At 58.5% G+C, this 21,896-nt stretch overlaps 1 protein-coding gene across 2 annotated transcripts in view; it reads right to left on the reverse strand.

The window, feature by feature from the left end:
* Positions 1-1,153: 1,153 nt before the first annotated feature.
* The window catches only part of DDR2 (discoidin domain receptor tyrosine kinase 2), a 67,759-nt gene continuing 47,016 nt past the window's right edge, over positions 1,154-21,896 (reverse strand). The window contains exons 9-17 of one of the 2 annotated variants that reach the window (XM_045577035.1): positions 19,440-19,502; positions 18,652-18,782; positions 16,056-16,275; positions 13,773-13,993; positions 12,776-12,903; positions 10,846-11,037; positions 10,483-10,717; positions 9,673-9,822; positions 1,154-6,680 (exon numbers count right to left, since the gene is read on the reverse strand). In XM_045577035.1, the coding sequence (XP_045432991.1) occupies positions 6,546-6,680; positions 9,673-9,822; positions 10,483-10,717; positions 10,846-11,037; positions 12,776-12,903; positions 13,773-13,993; positions 16,056-16,275; positions 18,652-18,782; positions 19,440-19,502 (1,475 nt within the window). In that variant the 3' untranslated portion in view covers positions 1,154-6,545. The remainder of the gene's footprint in view (positions 6,681-9,672; positions 9,823-10,482; positions 10,718-10,845; positions 11,038-12,775; positions 12,904-13,772; positions 13,994-16,055; positions 16,276-18,651; positions 18,783-19,439; positions 19,503-21,896) is intronic. The other variant, XM_036425432.2, reaches the window with a different exon arrangement.

Raw genomic sequence — 21,896 nt, forward strand, 5'->3', positions numbered from 1 at the left:
TTGGGGTCTCGCAGCTGAAGCGGAAGACTGCCCATCTTTACCTGAGGACCCAGGCAAAGTGCCCCTGGACCGCCACCTCTGCCCCACACCGCTCCTCTGAAGTCGTCTTCTGGAGTGGGTTTTGTGGGGAACTGTGTGTAGAAACTGCAAGATCTGCTGGTTTCCAAAAACTGGGCTGCGGTGGTCCTGGAACGTCACGGGCAGACCAGGCGCTCTGTGCCCTCTGGCTGCTCTGAGTTACACCCAGTCCCTCACCTCCCCTGGCCGTCCATCCCTCACCCCCCCTGGCCATCCACCCCTCACCCCCCCTGGCCGTCCATCCCTCACCCCCCCTGGCCGTCCATCCCTCACCTCCCCCGGCCGCCCATCCCTCATCCCCCCTGGCCGTCCACCCCTCACCCCCCCTGGCCATCCACCCCTGGCCGTCCACCCCTCACCCCCCCTGGCCATCCATCCCTCACCCCCCCTGGCCATCCACCCCTGGCCGTCCACCCCTCACCCCCCCTGGCCGTTCATCCCTCATTCCCCCTGGCCGTCCATCCCTCATCCCCCCTGGCCGTCCATCCCTCATCCCCCCTGGCCGTCCATCCCTCACCCCCCCTGGCCATCCACCCCTGGCCGTCCACCCCTCACCCCCCCTGGCCGTTCATCCCTCATTCCCCCTGGCCATCCATCCCTCATCCCCCCTGGCCGTCCACCCCTCATCCCCCCTGGCCAGCGCTGGTAAACGTGTTCACAGTACTCTGGGCAGGCAGGAAGCACGCTGTTTGGGTGGTTTCATCCTAATCTCTGCTACAACCGGAGTGAGCATTCCCGTTACTCACAGCTTTTGTTGCTCTTTGTAGGGAGTAGCCCAGACAAACCATGTTTGGATTTTGGAGGGACTTCTGTGTATCAAGCAAGCAATTTTGTGACAATAAAGGATCGCCAGTAATTTTGGACTGGATCTCTGCCAGCCGGGCCATCTGATAGCACAGAACTCCAGTCTCTGGTGGGTTTGGACATGCCAGAGGCCAAGATGCTTCTCTTCCAACGAAGTCTGCTCGTCTGAGAAGCCTGGGTCAGCAATCCCATGCTGAGCCCGCCCCACAAATGGGCCTACCCCACCCGGCGCCCCATCGCTTCTCCAAAAAGGACCCAAGGCCCAAGCCGATCAGTAGCATGTTTCTTTAATCATTGTTATTTACAATTTATCATTATCAGACTTACAGAGAATAAATAAAGAAGAAAATATACAATTGGTATCTTGTTCTTTTTCTAATACAGAGAGTTCTTCATGCTCTATTTTGGAATGACTACAAGAGTTTTAAGTACAAATTAAGTCAGTTTTCTCTTTACCCCTGGACTAGGCCCATGGCCTCCCAAGTTCTCCTCACAGGAAGCTGCTCTGGTCCCGCAGCAAAGCCACCGGAAGGGACGGGCGGCGCGGCGCGGGCTGAGACGGGCGCAAGTGAGCAGCTGGGCTGCTGGCAAACTCGGTGTTTGTGGGAATGCTCACACCTTTCGTTACTTCCAAGCCTCTTCAAGAAAACAGGTTTCCACTCCGAGTAAAAACTCAAAACCTCTGCAAATCCTCCCTGCACTGGTGATCGCAGGTCCTGAATGCCTGCAAACTCGGGGGAGCTCGGGACTGACTCGGCCTGCTCCTTTAGACATGATGTCTGCAAAACCTATTTCAAAAGGGCTGAATGTGGGCCAGAGTCTGGAGCCTGCTCTGGATGGGGTGCCTTACACAGAAATGCTGTCTACAGGCCTTGAAATGCTGTCTACAGGCCTCGAGGAGGAAGGTAGACCCAGGAAGTACACAGGTGAAGGCTGTTCTCCGCCAGGTAAGGACTGGCCCTTTCTTCTCCCTCCCCAATTAAAACCAGCCCTCTCTAGCACAGCAGAGCACGTCTCCCTAACTCACCAGGCATGCAGTTTGACAGGTGCCTGTTTCTATATTCAATTCATTCAAAAACAACACTCTAGGCATGTACGGGGTGCCCGGCAGGTGAGTCTGGGCCAGGAGCTGTACAGGATGTGGGACGCAGTGGAAAACAAGGTACAATCTTGTGAGTCCCAAACGGCACTAAGACACCGCCACAAACCTCACAGCTGGGAGCCACAGAGCTGGAGCCTCAATACCACCCCTTCCCCCGGAATTAGTATTTAATTTGGTCTAGTGTGGTTTATTTCATTTCAGAACAGATATTTAGGCAAATGAAACCTCTATTATTCTGAAAATAGTTTCTTATCACATTCAGGGTCTGGACCACTGTGTTCCAGGCCTCCCACAGAGCCCTGGGGCCGTCACTCGGAGCCGCCTACTCCTTGGCTGGTTCACTCTGGAGTGCTTGCTCTCTGCCACAGTTACGCTCCTTCCTTCCAGAAACAGCAGGAACCACCTCAATTTCCCTTTACGCCTGACTAGAGGCCCGGTGCTCGGAATTCTGTAAGAGCAGGCCTTTCTTCCCCCAGCTGCTGGCACCGGCTTCCAGCTGGCACCGGGACCTGGGCTTCCATCACAGCCCTGGCTTCATCTTGAAGGTCATCCGGAAGGACGTCCAGTCTAATTAGCATATTATGCTATTATTATTATTATTATTATTATTATTGATTCTGTAACCAGCAAGCCATGTCAGGTCTTCACTGTCCTCTGTGTTGCCTGATCCTTCCAACTTGTTCTGGATTGTTCCAGATGCTAAACAGCCAAGCAAGGTCAGCAGATGTATGCCCACGCAGGCCGGGCAGGATAATGCTCACTGATAAAGGAACAAGTGAGCTTGTTACATTCTCCTTAAGAGTTAGTACATTTGTATCCAGATGGTGTCTTCTCAAGTCCTCCGAGCAAGGCCAGGTTACAAACCAGCAAGGATTAAACCTATCCAGAAACTGACTCAGTGCATGTGAAAAACTGGTGAAGTCTGAATATGGTCTGTGGTGCGTTAATATCAGACCAATGTCAGGTTTCTGGCTTTGGAAAAGCATGATGGTTCCGTAAGAGGTTACCAGGGAAAGCCTGGTGTTAGGGTGAGGCCAGTCTGTACTAGTTTTGCTACTTCTCGCCAGTTTTGAAACACCTAACTAGTTTTAGAAACAATTGCCTACCAAATAGTGCAGCTGGTTGTAGCAGAGAGCTCAAATGCCAGCAACCCAGGCATCATTAACCACTCCGCTGCTTCCCGTGTTGGGAAGCATTCCAATGCAGTTACCACGTGGAAAAGACATTCATCTGCTTCTGTGAAAATGTTCAATTTCAATTCAGGAGGATTTCCCGACATACACCAGATCTGTAACTCGGGGAAGCATTCAGGGACCTGCCATATGCCAGGCCAGAGGTCAGAGGTCAGAGGTCTTACAGAAAAGGCGAAGAGGCAGGACTGCAAACTCAACTTAGGATCGGGGACTTAGCAGTCCTATTTGAAGAATAATTTAAGCCTTCACTGTAATTTTCTTCACTTTTCATAGTTTTGGGCAGAACAGATGGTACTCTGTTTTAGAGTATCTCCTTGGAACTTCCTCTCTTCCCCTCTTCTCTGTCCTCCTCTGACACAAACAGGCTGAGTTCCCCCGCCCATGGGGAGCCTGGAGGAAGGGAGAGCGACCCGGCTTCCAGCAGCACCCACGACTGAGTGGGTGTCAAACGAGACTGGGGCGACCCATCTCGAGCCGAGTGCTTCCCTGTTTGCGACCCTTGTGGGCCCACAGTGAGCCCTTAACAGGAGCAAAGCCGGTGGCCGTCTGCCAGCTCCCCAGGCCCAGGCTGATCCGCAGCAGCTCTTGGGGACCAGGCCCCTGGCGGGCGGAGCCGATGGCTTCGCAGCTGAGGACACAGGCGCCCAGACCTCCGCCACCTGCTTCCTCGGGCAGGAAGGGTGTCCTGCCGGGCACGGTGGGCCGCGTCCACGAGGACTCTGCCCTCGGAGGCTAAAAGCTCCCTCTGTGCACACTGCCCACCGGCTCCGCTCCCCATCCACATTCTTACGATCGCCACGTCCGCAGTTCCTTCTCAGCACACATGTCCTCCTCTCATCTTCACGACACTTACTTTTTCTGCCCTCACTCGGCCGTCTCCAGAACAGAGTCTCGCCTCGCCGGAGTCTGTCTGGCTTCCTGACCCCCCGCAGCCACCTGTGCGAGAACCGAGCTCCTTCCTGCGGCCTCTTCCCACCGCCACCTCCCTCTCAGCCCCTCGCACCTTCGCTCACCATCTGTCCCCCTCCTCACTGTGCTCACCACACCGCGGGCACCTGCCGGCGACCTGCCCAGCACTAACACGCAGCCGCTCCGGCCACCAGGCGGGCCTCTGAGCAGGGAGTCTGGGCTGTGCATCCAGGCAGGGCCTGGCTCTCAGCACGGTGACTCGCCTCCACAGACACTCCCATCTGACTCCACAGCCACCCCTGGACGGAAAGCGTCCCCCAGACCCAATAACGGTGAGTTAGAAAGGGTAACAGGACACCACCTGGAGCCAGTGACTCTCCCCCAGGGCCGGGGAAACCCAGAAGCTCCACATTCCCATTACACAGGACGGCCTCTGCGGGCTCAGGAAACACAGCGGGCTAAAGTGGGATGCGGAAAAGAAGCCAGAGGAGAACCGTTAGGCACAGGGCGGGAGAAACACCACCCTCCCGCCCCTCCGCAGTCCTGGCAGGGCCTCTCCCCTGGGGGCGGCTCACGTCCCTTGAATTCTAGAGAAGTGTGATGACTTGGCTTCCGTGGTCACCCTCCTGGCCCTGTTGTTCAATGCCTGAGCTGCTTCCGGTGAGATGGGCTGTGGCTGTTGGGCTGAGGAAGGCAGCGGCCTGTCCGGTGTGCGGGCACTCACTCAGGTGAGGATCTGGTGGAAGGAAGGAGTTCACTCCGCCTGCAGCTGGGCTGACTCCTCAGCCTCCTCCCCGGACTGGCCCCCATGATCTGTCCTCAGAGGCCACCAAGATCTCCTGGGTCTTCGCTCAGCCCCACAAATGAGGACCTGAGCCGGTTCTTTAAAGATCAGAAAGGCGTGTGCCTCCTGTCCGCTTTCCTCTGGGGACTCCGACGCTCACATGGACCTTGGACGCAGAGGGGCAAGTCCCAAGGAGTGAGAGCGTGGTCAGCTGCTGTGTCCGCTGGAGGACGGGCTGGAGCGTGCACGTGGCGGTGTCAGTGCGGCTGTGGCGCTTCCTGCAGCCTCTTCCCGACCGCAGTTCTCGGCAGGAGGAGCCGGTTCCCCGGCGAGCACGGGGCACGTGGACTGACAGCCCTCGCGGCCACCACTGCAGCGGCCACCACCTTACAGCCAGGGACACGTCCGGCGGCAGAGACGTCCAGACGGCACTGCTGCTCAAAGCAGAAATGGGTCCTGACTCCCACCTGTGAGCCTCCGGCTCATCGAGGGAGCCTGAGTCCTAGGACACAGCGGGCAGGGGCGGGGTGAGTTTGCCCTCTGCCATGGCCTGGAGCAAGCTGGGGCTGAGCAGGGACGCAAGCTGAGACCTCTGCCGTCCTCTCTTGTGTCCCCTTTGTGGGAATTGGGGCTCCCTTTGCTGCTGTCCACGGACTCTGGGAGGTGGGGGGAGGGGGCTTGGGAGCTCTGATTTCACTAGGCATCTATTGCCACAAATTTGGAAGCCAGACCCCCCTCTTTCTCTCCATCACGCTTGACCTGTGCAGAGGGTCACCCAACACCATCTCACCCATCACTGCTCTGGGGTCCAAGTCCACATCTGTCTCCCCTAGTTCTTCAGCCCACTCATCCTGGTGCCCCTGGCGGGGGGGTGGGGGGGGGGGGCTCGGGAACACTTGGAGCAGGCGCCCCCTATCGCTCACACCTGGGAGCCCCGCCTGCCGCGGGTGCACCTGGCTCATCTATTAAAACAGGATGACAAGGGCCGAGGGAAAGCTACCGGAACACCAGTTTCTATGGACTCAAAGGGTCTCACTGACACCGCGCTTGTTTGCAAATGACAACCCTGCCCACCACACACAGTCTTCCTGCGCAGCCTCCGCATTCTAGGCACAGACACAACCCTGAGCCCAGCCACGATGAGCGGAGTGCCCATCCCACAGAGCGGGGCTCCGAACGGGTCAGCTGCTCGGCCGGAAGAGGAAGGCAGTGGCTGAGCCGGAGGCCAGACCAGGAGGCGGACCCACCTGGCGAGTCCCTGAGCGTCCGAGGCCCGCTGGCCGGGCGCTCCCCTAACCTCGTCTCAGGTCCCTAAGGCAGGAGGACTCTTCAAGTTTTTATTTCTGAAACTATTTTTAAAGGCAACGTGGAAAAATATTGTAGAGTCTGCACATTTATAAACATAAGCATATTTAGCCTTTATAAATTATCTAAGTTACCTAGCCTTTGTTCGCAGCACTTCGGTACATCAATGAAGATTTCCTTACTGGGTTTTATCTGCCCTAGCAGGTTTTTTTTTTTTGTTTTTTTTTTGGTTCTTTAACGTAAAAAACAAGTATATGTGGGTGAGGGGTGGACAGTGGGTGGACAGAGGAAACGAGGGCAGGAGGAAAGGAACGGCCTGCTCGCGTGGCGCAGCGTGGCGTGGGCGGCGTGGCGGACCGACCCCCAGGCGTCACTCGTCCCCCTGCTGGAGGAGCAGCAGGTGTATCTCCTGGAACGAGGGCCGGTGCTTGGTGTCCCTCCTCCAGCAGCTCAGCATCAGCTTGTACACGGAGTCGGGGCAGATGGCGGGCTGCGGCAGGTACGTCTGGGAACAGAAAGGAGAACGTTAGGTGAGGGGAAAGGAGAGCTGCTTCATCGTCACTGAATGGCCCTCAGCCCACTGCCTCGAAGGTGATCTCAGATCCCCAGGGGGTCCACACCTGCTGGCCCCTCCCCCTTCGTCCCTTCAGCAGGACTTTCTGTTCTGGGTCCCCACCACCCACCCAAAGGTCAGGCGGCAGCAAAACGACGTCTCAGGCTGGAGACGAGTGGTTAGAGCCCGGGTCCATTTAGACCACGAGCTTCCAAGGAAAGTGCCCTCGGAAAGTCCTCACCACTTGTTAAGCTAAACTGAAAACAAAACGTTCAGCACATTTATGTTCAGGACTGAAATGACTGCTGTATAGGCTTCTGTGCCCTTTCAGTTGAATGCAAAGGGTTTAAGGTTTGCCCTGAGTATAAAACTCCTAGAATTCATGTCACTGAGGTTTTCCTGAACGATAGCCGCTTTGTTCGGTACGTTGTGATGGTAACGGTGCCGTCGGAAAAGCACAGGCAGACCTGCATGAGGCCGCAGGCACCGGCAGGGGCGGGGGGAGAAACCCCCTCTGCGCCAGCCCACTTTCACAGTCACAACCGAAACTCTGCCTACAAAATGTAAAGCAGCAAATAGGAATTGTAAATTAATATACTCTATCTATCATAACAAAAGAGTAATAGGCTAATTAGGCCAGGAAACCTTCCTGACAAAGCTGGGCTGCGAAGGAGCAGGGGTCCCGGGTGCCAGAGGGAAGCCAGCCGGCAGCCAAGGGAAGGAAGGCCTCTCGCACGAATTTCGTGCATCGGGCCTCTAGTATTTACCTAACAAAATGTACTAATATAAAATAATAAAATATAAATTTAATAAATTACATTTAGTAAGTTAATGTGTTAAATACTTTTTTCTTTTTAGTTTATTAATGTTTAGAGAGAAAGGAAGAGGGAGAGAAACAACTACTGGCTGCCTCCTGCACGCCCCCAACTAAGGATTGAACCTGAAACCTGGTCATGTATCCTGACCTGGAGTCGAACTGGCAACACTTCAGTGCACAGGACAACACCCAACCAACTGAGCCACACTGGCCAGAGCAAATTAATACATTTTTATTGAAAATTTAAATCTGTGCTTAGAGGCTTACTCAGAACAGGGTGGTGATATGACTTTGGCCTGGGCTTTTGTCAAATATTTGGCTTCACTCCTCAACCACTGGGCATTTGATCAGAATATATTAGTTCACTACCAGTGGGAAGTGGTGGACTTTTTACACTGAATATTTTAAAATGACTAAAAAACTGCCATCTGACCCAGTGGTCCCACTTCTAGGAATATATCCTAAGAAGCCCAAAACACTCATCAGAAAGGATATATGCACCCTTATGTTCATAGCAGCACAAGTTACAATAGCTGAGATCTGGAAACAGCCCACGTGTCCATCAGCAGACGAGTGGATAAAAAGCTGTGGGACATTTACACCAGGGAACACTGTGCAGCAGTAAGAAGGACCTCTCACCCTTTGAGACAGCATGGAGGGGCCTGGAGAGTATCATGTTAAGGGAAATAAGCCAGATCAAGTACCACATGATCTCACTCGTATGTGCAATCTAAAGAACAAAATAAGCTGATGGACGGAGTGGATCCAGAAACATGGAAGAATGGAACAGACTGTGAAATCTCGGAAGGAAGGTGGGGGAATCATCAACCAAAGACCTTGTGTGCACACATGCATGGCTCATGGGCATGGACAATAGGGGGCTGAAGGCCTGAGGCGGGGCCAGGGGTGGGCTGGAGGGGGCCAATATGGGGGAGAGGAGGAAGCGGACATATTGTTGAATTATTTTAAGAAATAATAATAAATAAAATGAGTAAAAAAAATCCCAGAGATTATTAGAAATTGAAACTCTATTAAATGACAAAACTATTATGTGAAACTGAATAGCATAGCATGTAAGTAACCACTTTTGGAACCTTAGAGCTACGTCGAGCTGTTTGACACGTGAGCAGCGGTGGACCTGCGGGGCCAGCATGCTGGCTTCTGGGAGCTGTTTATGGTCCAATTCAGCCTCAAGGACGCACTTTCCCCTGTGAGATTCCAGTCCCCACACAGGAAGCTGAGAGACAAAAGGTCACCATCTCCCTCCCTTGTCCATATTCCACCGGACCCGGCCTACTCCACCGGAACCAGTCTCTTCCCAGCAGCCCCGCCGGGCAGGCAGTGGGGGCGCTGCTGGGCCCTGCCTTCCCACCTGCGCCTCGGTAACCTGCCCTTTGCCTCGGAGGGAGCTATTGCCTCACAACCCAGAGAGAGAGCTGAAATTCCCTCTCCACGGCCCGAGGATCAGGTAAATCCAGCCAGGCCCGCCTCCCACGGCAGCCTGCGCCCTCGTCGTCCGCCCGGCTGGCCCTCCGTACCCCTGGGCCCATCTCCCATCTCCTGCCGGAGCTTCCTCCCCCAGCTGGGGGCCAAAGATGCCGCTCCCAGGGCCCTGGGGGAGGTCACAAGGTCAGCCACCGGCCTGAGAGCGTCCCCAGGAGCAGGCCTAGGGGCTGGGAACTGCTTGTCCTGTCCTGAGAGGCTGGACCGGCCGAGGGTGGGGTCCAGGGCGCACCTGATTGTCTCGGGATATGTCGTCCAGAAACACCACCAGGAGGTCTACATGGATTTTTCGTGAATGTGAATAAATTACTTCCTTTCAAGGGTCTCTTTGTTAACCAGGGAGACAAACCTCACAGTTTAAATCAAGAGCTAGCTCAAGACTGAGAGCGAGGATTTTATTTCCTGGAATGTCTGGCTGGAGAGGAGCCTGACCGGCCCTCCTGCCCCCAAGGACCCGGTGGGGGGGGGGGGGGGAGTGTGTGCATGGTGCTGGCCAGGGGCTGCTCTTCCACGTTATCTGGATGATTTGTGACAAAGGACTGCACCCGGTGCCGTCTCCCAGCCAGCCTGTCCGCTAAGTCAGGCCTTTCCCCCCACAGAGCGCCCGCCGCCCAGCCGCCTCACCTGCCGCCCTTGGTCCCGGAAGAACTCCCCGGTGTTCTCAATGACCTGCTCGTCCGACAGCTGGGAGTAGGGCTGCTCCTGGCAGAAGGTGAAGGCCTCCCACAGGGTCACCCCGAAGGCCCACACGTCGCTGGCCGTGGTGAACTTGCCCTGTGTGATCGGCAGGAGAGGAAATCAGACCCCCAGCCCACAGGAGGCTGGTGTCCCACCCCACCACACCCCACCCCGGGCTCTGGACAGTGGGCGGAGCGCTGAGAGGGCCCGGAGTCCCCGACACCCTCATGCCTCGCTCAGGGTCAATGGTCAGAGCAATGGCATTTGGGAAGGAAAGTCTCTTATCCCCCATGGACCAGAAGACCAAGAGTTGAATAAAAACTATAAAACAAAGAATGATGAACTTATAATAAAAAGTAAATGGTGATAGTCATTAAAATAAAAATATAGAGATCAGTGTAAATAATTAATTAGAAACATGGTTATGAAATTAATACAGAAGAAAACTATTTTGTGTGGATAACATTTCTTTAAATGTTTTTTTAGTTCCCTAAACTAATTAAGACCACTCAGTATGTGGGAAGGAGAGAGGGAAAAAACACTAAACCCCTTTATCATCATGGTGTATTTTAACCCTTCCCCCCAAATTTCCCACAGTGAGCACGTCATGTTTACCAGCAGAAATGGGCAAGTCACCATGAGCACTCAAAGCCGGCCATCCCCTCCTGGCAGACACCAGGCCGGCAGCCTGTGCCCGGGAGTCCCCGGCCGCACGCCCCTGCCCGGGGCGGGGGGGTGGGGGGGGCGCCCGCTCACCAGCAGGATGCTCTCCCAGGACATCCAGCGGATGGGCAGCACGGCGCGGCCCTGGATGCGGTAGTAGTCCCCGCTGTACAGGTTCCGGCTCATCCCGAAGTCGGCGATCTTGATGGTGTAGTTCTTGCCCACCAGGCAGTTCCGTGTGGCCAGGTCGCGGTGAACAAAATTCAGGGAAGAAAGGTACTTCATGCCAGAGGCGATCTGAGTCGCCATGAACTTCAGGTTGGTGTAACTGAGGAAAAACAAGTGGGAAGTCGCCCGAGGACAGAGGAGCCATGGTGCCTGACATTCCGCACGGTCCCGGGAACCGACCCCCCATTCCGCTGCTCCCCGATGCAGACAGGGAGGCCTGGCGCTTACCTGACAGTGGGCCCCTGGCTGGGGGTGGAGCCGGGCGGCTCATGGCGGGAGAGGAACTGGTTGAGGTCCCCGTTCTCCATGTACTCGGTGATCATGCACAGAGGGTCGTCGGCGATACACACGGCGAGGAGGCGGATGATGTTGGCGTCCTTGAGGCGGGACATGATCTTTATCTCCTTCAGAAAATCGTTCCTGCGGAGAGAGACACGGGGATCAGCCCAGCGAGCAGAGCAGAGTCGGGAGGTGAAGGCGGCCCAGCACCCGTCCTCCCCGCAGGAGGCTGTTCCCAGAGGGCCTTTGGGCGGACGGAGGACCCGGGCTGCCTCACTCTCACCCGGAGCCAGGCCCCGGCCGCACTGGGACCTTCTGAGAACAAGAACTGTGACGTCACGTCGCAGCCTGCACCCAACCTCAGGCCTACAGGCCTGCCCACGGAGAGTGCCCACGGCTGCACCCGACACGCCACCCAGAACCCCTTCACGGGACATCGCACCTGACACGCACAGCAGCTCACCCCTTGGACAAGCCTGGAGCCGCTCTGCTAATAAGGCCCAGAGCGCCGAAACTGGTTTGGCTCAGTGGATAGAGCATGGGCTTGTGGACTGAAAGGTCCCGGGTTCCATTCCGGTCAAGGGCATGTACCTTGGTTACGGGCACATCCCCAGTAGGGGGTGTGCAAGAGGCAGTGATCGATGTTTCTCTCTCATCGATGTTTCTAACTCTCTATCCCTCTCTCTTCCTCTCTGTAAAAAATCAATAATATATATATTTAAAAATAATAAGGCCCAGAGCCCTCGGTCCACCTGTAACCCTGCATCTTCTCCCGCTGGCGTTCCTCACACAGGCACAGCGGCGTACCAACAGCAGCAGCTTCTTACCGTTGGGGCAGCCACAGGGGGTCGTTTCAGAGGAAGTGCTCACTGGGCCAGGATAGTGACTGTCCCTGCAGTTGGGGACAGCGATGTTTGGGCGGGCGCGACCGCCAGCCCACATTCCCCAAATTACTGCAACGGATCCACTGGTCTCCTGGGAGTTTTCTAGGGAAACTCTATCCATGGACACCCCCAAACCACGTCAAGTACAACAACCCCAAACAGGGGTCCCCATGGCTCTACGGGGCCAGAGCCCTGGCCACAACCACTGCTCAGAGGGTGTGGATGCAGGAAGAGGTGCCACCGCTGGATGAGACCCAAGGGGTCATCTGTCATTCGTACTCCTATCCTTCAACGGGAGTTCTCAGTTCCAATCCCAGGCCCTCAGGTCTCCCTGGCTTTTCTTCTTCACCCCACACCCTGCCCTTTGCAAGACCTTCCTGCACCCGATTCGCCACGTTGGAGCTCACGGTGTTTGAGGAGCAATCAGAAACTCTCTCGCTCTGAGTCTCAGCGAGATGAGGAGGCCAACACGAGTGGGGAAGCGCCTGGTCCTGGGGGGGAGGGGGGGGGGGAGTCCTCCGAAAGGTTGAGGACAGTGGAGGGGTGGGGACTGCGATCTATGGGGGAGAGGGGTCCCTGTGAGGGAAACTGATAAAGGACCGTGGATCCTTCGCTTTGAGGTCCATGGTCCTTTTCCAAGTGGAGGTAGCTTCTCACGGGGAGTTGCTGGACATAGGAGAAAAGGAGCACAAAAGAGGGGACGATGAGAAGGAAATGGAGATGGAAACAAGGACGAGAAGGCTGAGCGGGAGCGTGTGTGACCAGCAGGTAGGACACTCAAGGCCTCTATGGACAACGGCCACGTGTGGGATGTGAACAGGGAGCGAGTCCGGGGGAAAGTGCCTTTGTCTGGGAGGGCGATGGAGAACAAGGTGAGGATGCCGGCCTGGAAGAAGATAACGCGTTACCACGGAAACGTGAAGTGACTCACAGAGAAAAGCTTGCCCAGGAGTTCCCAGGTGTCCCTGACTGAGGATGAGAGCACAGCCACTGACCTGGCATTCTTGTTGGCGTCCGCCCGCAGCATCTTCACGGCCACCAGGACCGGCTGGCTGGCGCTGGCATCGACGGCAAAGTCTTTGCCTTTGAACCTGTCCATTCCCTCCACTTCGCAGAGATGCACCTGGACGAGAGGCACGCGTCTGGGCATCTGAGCTCCAAAGCGGCTCAGCCCCCACACTCACCACACACGTCCCACAATCAGACATAGAAGGAACATGTGACACATCTACCACCCACACACGCATACACACAACACGCCATCCACGGACCAGAACGCGACCCGTGTGAGTGAATGTGCAGCAGTAATCACCACAGCAGGGCTCCCCGCCCAGTGAGCCGCTGTAACCACCGAACCTTCCGGTCAGACAAAGCACCGGGCAATGTCCTAGCTGACCCCTTAGTGCAGGCGGCATTGCAAGTGTGGGATCCTGTAACAGCCTGTGACCGGCCTCTTTGCCTCAGGGCAGGACAGGAACAGAGCACGGACTCCTGTACATCCTGCAGCCCCAACCCACCAGGGCAGGAGCAGCCGCGCCTGACAACCAGCCCCACGCCTGTTAACCGGTCACCGCGGGCGCCCTGACCTCGGAGGAGGCGCGCTGAGGCCAGGACAGCTTGCCCGGAGGCACCCCCGGCTGCTCCTCCTCGGCTCGGCCGCAAGTCAGGCCGGGCGGCTGGGGGACACAGGCGGGGAGCGTGTGCAATCCTCGTACACGTAGCTCCCATGGAGGGGGAGCCAAGTGGCCACCGGGAATGGTGTGGGGCAGTTCCTGAGAGCGGCACATCGCGGGTCCCGCCCTCCGTCCCCGACAAAAGGAACATACTGACGGCCCTCAGGGATGGGAGAGGGTGCCGTGTCTGCTCTAACACTCCCACAGAAGCCCCCGCCCGGGAGCCGCGGGGCGGGCACAGGCAGACCGCGGAGGGTGGCGGCACCACAGGCCCGTCCGCCCGGAGGGACTCGGCTCCGGCGTCCGTCAGGCCACTCACCTCCCCGAACTGGCCCTCCCCCAGCTTCTCCTTGAAGGCCAGGAGCTTGCGGGGGAACTCCTCCATCGCCACGTCCTTCCCCGAGAGCAGGTCCATGGTGAGCGCGGGCACCGAGTAGGTGTTGCCCCCGGTCACGCCCTGCAGGTTCACGATGTCCGCCTCCGCGTAGTGGGGCGCGCCCTCGGCGCCGGGCGGGCCGGGCTTGGCGAGGCCGCTGCAGCCTGGAAGAGAGGGCGAGCGAGCTCTGGTCCGGGGCGCCCAGGGGGGCCGTGAGCGACGGGGATGGGGCCTGGGATGGCCCGGGAGTGACCGGGATGGGGCCTGGGATGGCCCGGGAGTGACCGGGATGGGGCCTGGGATGGCCTGGGAGTGACGGGGATGGGGCCTGGGATGGCCCCGGGAGTGACTGGGATGGGGCCTGGGATGGCCATGAGTGACGGGGATGGGGCCTGGGATGGCCATGAGTGACGGGGATGGGGCCTGGGATGGCCCGGGAGTGACCGGGATGGGGCCTGGGGGCCGTGAGTGAGGGGGATGGGGCCTGGGATGGCCCGGGAGTGACGGGGATGGGGCCTGGGATGGCCCGGGAGTGACCGGGATGGGGCCTGGGATGGCCATGAGTGACGGGGATGGGGCCTGGGATGGCCCGGGAGTGACGGGGATGGGGCCTGGGGGCCGTGAGTGAGGGGGATGGGGCCTGGGATGGCCCCGGGAGTGACTGGGATGGGGCCTGGGATGGCCATGAGTGACGGGGATGGGGCCTGGGATGGCCCGGGAGTGACGGGGATGGGGCCTGGGATGGCCCGGGAGTGACCGGGATGGGGCCTGGGATGGCCCGGGAGTGACGGGGATGGGGCCTGGGGGCAGTGAGTGAGGGGGATGGGGCCTGGGATGGCCCGGGAGTGACGGGGATGGGGCCTGGGATGGCCATGAGTGACGAGGATGGGGCCTGGGATGGCCCGGGAGTGACCGGGATGGGGCCTGGGATGGCCCGGGAGTGACCGGGATGGGGCCTGGGGGCCGTGAGTGAGGGGGATGGGGCCTGGGATGGGCCCGTGAGTGACGGGGATGAGGCCTGGGGGGGCCGTGAGTGACGGGGATGGGGCCTGGGATGGCCCGGGAGTGACCGGGATGGGGCCTGGGATGGCCCGGGAGTGACCGGGATGGGGCCTGGGATGGCCCGGGAGTGGCCGGGATGGGGCCTGGGGGCCGTGAGTGAGGGGGATGGGGCCTGGGATGGGCCCGGGAGTGACCGGGATGGGCCAGCCCCGCCTCCCACCCCACGCGGGGCTCCCAGTGGCATCCTCCTGGCTTTGGCGTGTAGGCCCTCGGCCCTCCGCCTTCCTCAGACCACAGGCCCGCGGCATGCCCTGGGGTGACCTTGGGACGCTAAACAGGCCGTGGCCTGGGCGGGCGCTGTGGCTGGAGCTCTCTCTAGCAGCATCGCCCTTCATAGTGAGGCCCCACCGCTGGCTTAGACCTCGCTGAGGTGCTGAATGCTTTCTGGCAAATTCACAGGATCGAGCCAGGCACCTCCTCACTTGGAAGAAGCATTAAAGCATGAGGGGGGGTCCAGAAGCCAGCTGTGCTGCTCCACCTGGGACGACGTTCAGGTTCTGCCCTTCCCTGCGGCCTGGCTGTGCACCCCGAGGCCGGCACCCCTCAGCACAGCCCCCCTGAGTCCCCGCAGGCAGCTCCCTCTCTTCCCTCCGCGGGCGCTCCCCGGGTCTGCGCCTGCCCTCCCCGCCCCTGAGCACCGTCCCCGCCCCCGACGGGACTCAGCAGCCCTCTGTGTGGCCCACGGCCATTTTTAAAAGGACTCTGGGATGTGAGCCCGCTAGCACTGCCTTACAAGCGGAGCTTTTCCTGAAGAGAGCCAGCAATACGCTCAGAATAAACCTGCGTGACCCCAGGAAACCTCACCAAAGACAGCTGAAATAGGGGAGCCGTTCTGGGTGGGGAAGCCAGGCACCCAGGGCCCTGCAGCCTCGTCTGCCCCCCTACAGGGGACCCCACAGACGTGGAGCAGGGAAGTCCCTTCTCTGGGCACTTGGCCCCTCTGTCACCCGAGGAGGCCAGCGAGGTGGGCAGGAGGCCCTCGGCGACCCCTCTGTGCACCTGCTCCCACCTCGGAGGGGGGCCTGCCAGCACCTGCTCGGGCAGGAGCAGAGGCGTGGTGCTTGGTGGAGGCACGTGGGCGCCAGGAGGGCGGCGTGGCCACTCCCGCTGACCCCCGGTGACACCCCACCCCGGCCACGGCTGCCCGCAGCTCTGCCACCTCACCAGCCTCACCCGGCTCCTCCTCCCCGGGGGCGAACTCCGGGAGCTTGCGGATCAGCCTGGAGGGCTCCTGGTAGTCGGGCCGCAGCGGGAAGATGCGGTCGTAGGTGGAGCTGGAGCCCTGCTCGCTGGGCGGGGAGGAGTGGTGGTTCTGGAACATGCTGGACTGGCTGGGCAGCGACAGGCTGACAGTCATCTCGTCGTCCAGCATCCTCCGAGAAGCCTGGGCAGGGCAGGGAGAGGGGGCTTGCTGCTCAGGGGCCTTCCGGCTCCTCTTACCTTCCCCGCCCCCCACTCTCCCTGCCCCCCTGCCCCAGGCCTCACTTCGAGTCCCCTGAGGCCCTGACATGCTATTCATCTGACCCACTAAGAGCCTATCTGTTTCACCCAGAGCTCAGTCCCAGCAGTGACTGGGCCACCTTCCCGCGCTGCTGGGCAGCCGCACAGGTGTCACAGCACAGAGTCCGAGCTCACCGACCCCTGCCCCAGCCTACCAGCGCCGTGTGATGAACAGAGGGCTGCATGCCAGCTGCACCCACCGCTTCAGAGCGCAGCAGCTCCTGCTGGCGTCCTGCCTAACGTGACGGCTGCTCCTTCAGAAAGTCTGACCCTATGGCTGCTGGGCCCTCACCTCACACTGTGGTGTCGTGAGACACTCAGACACCTGCCTCGTCCCCAGCCTGCCGGTCCCCGTGGCAGTAAAATCCCCAAACCCAAGCGGAGCCAGCACACCAGTGGTTTTGAAAGCGAGGCCCAGGGGAGGGGGAAAGCCTGGCTCTCAGAGAGCCGGCTCTGGCGTGGGGAGCAAAGAGCCACCCCTGGTCCCAACCTGCTGTGCCATCAGGACATGGCAGCTCTACTGCCCGCAACCTCAGTCCACAGACCAGCACCTCCACTTCTGCCCGCCCCACGGCCACCCCCCGCCTGGATGGCAGACAAATGCCAGACATCATGCTTGCGGCAGGTGCCTCCTGTCCGTCTCAGTCGCTGTTTGTGGTGAGGGCTTTACCTCAGGGAAAGTGCTCTCAGACGGCCGATGGAGGCCTAAGCCGCAGGGAGGCACAGCCTCGCCGCTGTGAAATGCTGCGGCTGAAAGCCCAGCGCCAACCTCAGTCATCCCAGACACTGACTGGGCAGCTCAGTCTGGAGCCCCGCGATGCCATCCGACCTCCCTGCCTCTCCCGCTCCCCCTCCCCGTGGGCACAGGTCTCCAGGGGCTGCCCAGGCTCCGCCTCCCCGCCCCTCCCCGTGGGCATGGTCTCCGGGGATCTCCCAGGCTCCGCCTCCCCGCCCCTCCCCTCACAGGCAGTGCCAGCCCCACAGCCCACGTCCACAGGAGCTCCCAGCCCAGGAGGACATCCACGACCAAAGGTAGAAACTGTTACTCAGAGGAGGAGCCTGAGACACTGAATAGTCGTGTCCAAAAGACTGGCCTCTGCCCAAGCAACCAAGCAAGTCATAGCTAGTGCACCTGTGTGAGCTGAGCACGTTTGGGAAGAAATAACATATTTCAAGACTGAAAGAACACAGAGACCACGTGTGAGTTGTGTGATGGAGAGCACGTCACGTATTGTCATGAGAAAGGCCGTCGGGCACACTCTGCCCAACTCGCCATCCCTCAGGGAGGGTCACATAGAGGTGCTGGTAGACGGTAAAGTGTTAGACAAACGTAGTAACAATTACTCAGATAATTTGGCCTGGATAAAAAACTCTGAGGAAGGGCCAAAGGGATGGACAACTGTAACTACGCGAGCAGAGAAATAGGAATAGAACTGTGAGGACATGGCTTGGATATTAGTGAGGCTGGTTATTTTACACACGCACACACACACACACACCAAAAAATAAACAGCAAAGAGGAGCAGCATTGGCAGAGATTTTAGGTAGGTATGAGTTGTCCATCAGAATCACTTGTTAGTTTTTTTAAATTGTGTTTTAAGAGAGAGGGGAAGTGAGATGAAGAGAGAAATAGAAACATCGATGGAAGAGAAACATTGATCAGCTGATTCCTGCACATCCACAACCTGACATGAGCCCTGACAGGGAATCCAACTGTGACCTAGTGCATGGATCAATGCTCAGCCGCTGAGCCACACCAGCTAGGCTCCTGCTAATGTTTTAAAATAAATAAGTGTATGTGTATTTTTTATTGATTTCAGAAAGAAAGGGAGAGAGAGAGAAACACCAATGATGAGAGAGAATCATTCAGCAGCTGCTCCTGCACGCCCCACACTGGGGATGGAGCCTGCAACCCAGGCCTGTGCCTGACCGGGAATAAAACCATGATCCTGGTCACCCACTGAGCCACGCTGGCTGGGCCTCCTGTTAATGATTTTTAACGCACATGCCTGCACTCCCCTCTCCCCAGGAACAGGCATCTCCATGGCGAAGCTGACTGAGATCTAACAATGGGGAGGAGTCCTCTGGGAGGTCCCAGTCTCCACTCTGACAACGAGAGCCTGGGCTTGGCCCGTCCTTTCCTGGCTCCCTCCCTGCGAGCCACCCCCTGTGCTCCCGGGGCCTGGGCGGGCTCCTCACAGGTGCAAACTCTCACAGTTCACCCTTGGGTGCTGGGCAGCCGCGGCCTGGCCCACCTCACCTTCTCCAGCATCTTCTGCCAGAACTGCCTCCACAGGATGGTGACGATGACGGCCAGGAGGATGAAGATGATGGCCACGAGGCAGCCGATCAGGATCCGGGTGTTGCTGTCGTCAACTTTCAGCATGGGGTCTGCACCCAGGAAGAGACGGAGAACGCTGTCATCGCGCGGGACGAGGAAGAGGAGGGGCTAGGCCAGGGACAGGGGCCTCAGGTAATCCCTCCTGTGCCACCTCAACACCTGCTTCTTCTAGGCCTGCTACTCAGTCCTCTCGCCCCTCCCCCCGCGTCAGACTGGGTCACGGACAGCTTTCCGACTATCCCCAGTGCTGCTCCCATATCAGCACAGCCGGGTCCACGGTCCCTCGTTACCCCGCGTGAGAACGGGGGAGGGTCCCGGCCTGTGCTCCCTGAGATGTGACAACTCCAGGGCCACACATTCCCAGGCGGCTGGCTCCCGTGGCCAGTGAGTGTCCGGACCAACGAACACACGTCTGCACATTTATCTTTGATTAGAGAGACCAGTGCGGCTCTCAGCATCCCACCGGTCCATGGAGACCCCGGGGCCTCCCCCTGCTTCTGCTCCCGTTTCCCCAGCTCTCACGAAGCCGCTGGAAGCAGGCCACCTCCGCCTGGGCAAGCACATGCGGGCAGGGAGGAGTGGGCGCTGGGCCCACCCGTGGGGGCGCTGTCTCCGGGCAGAGCCACCCGCACCAGCGCCCACACACACAGCAGGTGCCGTCTCCGCCCCAGGAGCCCCCTTCACCCGGCTGTGGACGGCAGACTCACCATAGGTGGTGGGCGCCCCCGGCGAGGCGGGCGGGGCCCCGGAGGTGTTGTACATGGCGGCATCTGCGGGGACAGCGAGTCAGTGCGTGGGCGGAAGCAGGCAGGTCTCACAGAGGCAGCCCAGCCCGGCCCGGCCCGGCGTGAAACCAGCTCCGAGGCCTGCCACCCACCTTACTTAACCCACTGGACGCCATCAGAGTCTGCAGACGCAAGAGGCAGACCTTCCCCCCACGCCACATGCATCTATAAAAAAAGCTTTCCCTAAGTGCAGCCCTGACCAACTTCAAAATCATTTTTTCATGAGAATTTTCAGCTGAAAATATTCAAGAACACCCAGATTGTGAGTAATATATTTATAATATTCAATGGAAATTGATTTTTTAAATTCAATTCAAAATACCATGGTGTGTGGGGATGGTTTCCATTTTGGATGCATGGCAGTTAAACATGAAGCCGTGGCTTACATTAAATAAAAATATCACCACTCATATATTAGTAAGTGCAACTTTTGTGAAACTTTGTGTAAGTCATTATAGACGAGGCGCCATGATATGAGAAACAGTGATGTGGCCCTGGCCCGTTTTGCTCAATGGTTAGAGCGTCAGCCCATGGCCTAAAGGGTAACCGGTTCAATTCTGGCCAAGGGAACATACTTGATTGCAGGCTCCATCCCCAACCAGGGCACATGTGGGAGGCAACCAATCGGATCTCTCTCATATTGATGTTTCTCTCTGTGTCTCCTCCCCCACCCCCGCCCACTCTCTCTAAAAATTAATGGGGAAAAAGTCCTTGGATGAAGACTAAGAAGGAAAGAGAAGAAGGAGAGAGAGGGAGAGAAGGAGGAAGAGAAGCAGAAAGGGAGGGAGGGAGGAAGGTAGGTAGGGAGGAAGGGAGGGAAGGAAGAGATGGGGAAAAGGTGATGCGGAGAGCCGTGACTACATATTATCACAAAGCTCATAGGAAGTAAGACCTGAAGTCAGAGAGGGCACAGGAGCCGGGTAAGGGGCCAGGCAGGCTCCTGCCAAGGGCCTCTGTCCCTGCAGAAGACCAGCTGTGCGCCCGAAGGGCTCTCACCCCGCAACGGCCTGGCCTGGACTGGTGAGGACGCCTTGTCCTGGCACAGAGGCAGCACCCAGTGTTCTCTCTGGGAGGCCACTCTGCAGGACTGGACCCGGCATTCACCAGACTGAGGTGGGCACTAAAGCTCCCTCTGGGGCGTCTGGCCGAGGGGGCCAAGAGCTGGACCTGCCCTTCTGTTCTGAAGACATGTCTATCCACACCTGCATGCCTCTCCCCCTGCACGCTTCACACGTGTGCGCCGTGCTAGCCTTCCGGGAGTCCCGGAATGGGTCCTCGGGGTCCGGTGAACACGAGATTATCGTGACGTGGAACCAAAGCTCAGGAGGCCCAGGAGCCAAACACCATACAGGCTGCCATTAGCGGCACCGGTGCCAGCCGCGGGCACCCCCTGCGCATGGACGGGAGTCCGCGGTCCCCGTTCACACACATAAGCGCGTTGGGACATCGGTCCATCTGCTCTTCACCAATGCTTCCTATGGACGGCCAGCCATGGCTTCAGACGGACCTCGCCCACAGGACGCGGGCACGGCCTGGCTTTCTGAGCAGCACCTCCTGAGGGCGATGCATCTTTTAGTTTCTTCTCTAAAGCCAGCTCAGGAAGGGGTCTGACTCGCCCTGAGCCCGTTTCTCCTCCTCGCCTGCTGCTCCTCGCCCACATGTGTCCTCCGGCCACGTACGGGCCCAGTCCCCGGGCAGCGTCCGGCAACGCCACTGCCTGCGGCCTCTTCTCTCCTCTGGCCACTGATTGCTGGTCCCTCAATGCCCTTTGGCTTCTCTGACCTGGCACAGTGCCCTGACCCCGCAGTGACCTCTGGACGTCATTCCCTCTGACAGCAACCGTGATCGCCGGAGGAAGTGGCTGGCCTACCTCTGGGGCAGTAAACGCTCAGAACGGGCTTGGGGCACCTGTTCCTCTAAACACAGGAGTGTTCCCGAGGCTGTGGGGCCGGGCCCGGGTGCTCCCTGCAGGACGGTCTAAGAATCAGAAAGCAGAGGCGCTGTATGTGACTCACACACTGAACTCATAAAGAGCAGTCAAGTAAGTGTGCAATGAACCAAAACAGACAAGGACGGAAAGCAAACACTCATTGGACTTCCGTGAAGGTGCGAGGGCACCTGCTCCCACTGACAGCAGACGCGGGGGAAACACATATGCAGAGGGGCCCGGTCAGAAGACGCGGCGGCTGGTGAGTGCAGAGGAACCCAAGAGGCGGAGGCCACCCATCAGCATCCCTGAGGAGCTGACTGCTCAAGCAGCGGGCATCATGGAGGTGCAGGCTCATGGGTATCGTCCCTCTCCCTGCCTGAGCGCTCCTAACAGCCAGCCCAGGTTTGACCTAAAGCACTGAACACATCCCGGAGGTTAAATCTGCTGAC

Source organism: Pipistrellus kuhlii, unplaced genomic scaffold (genome assembly GCF_014108245.1).
Source record: "Pipistrellus kuhlii isolate mPipKuh1 unplaced genomic scaffold, mPipKuh1.p scaffold_m20_p_80, whole genome shotgun sequence".
NCBI lineage: Eukaryota > Metazoa > Chordata > Mammalia > Chiroptera > Vespertilionidae > Pipistrellus > Pipistrellus kuhlii.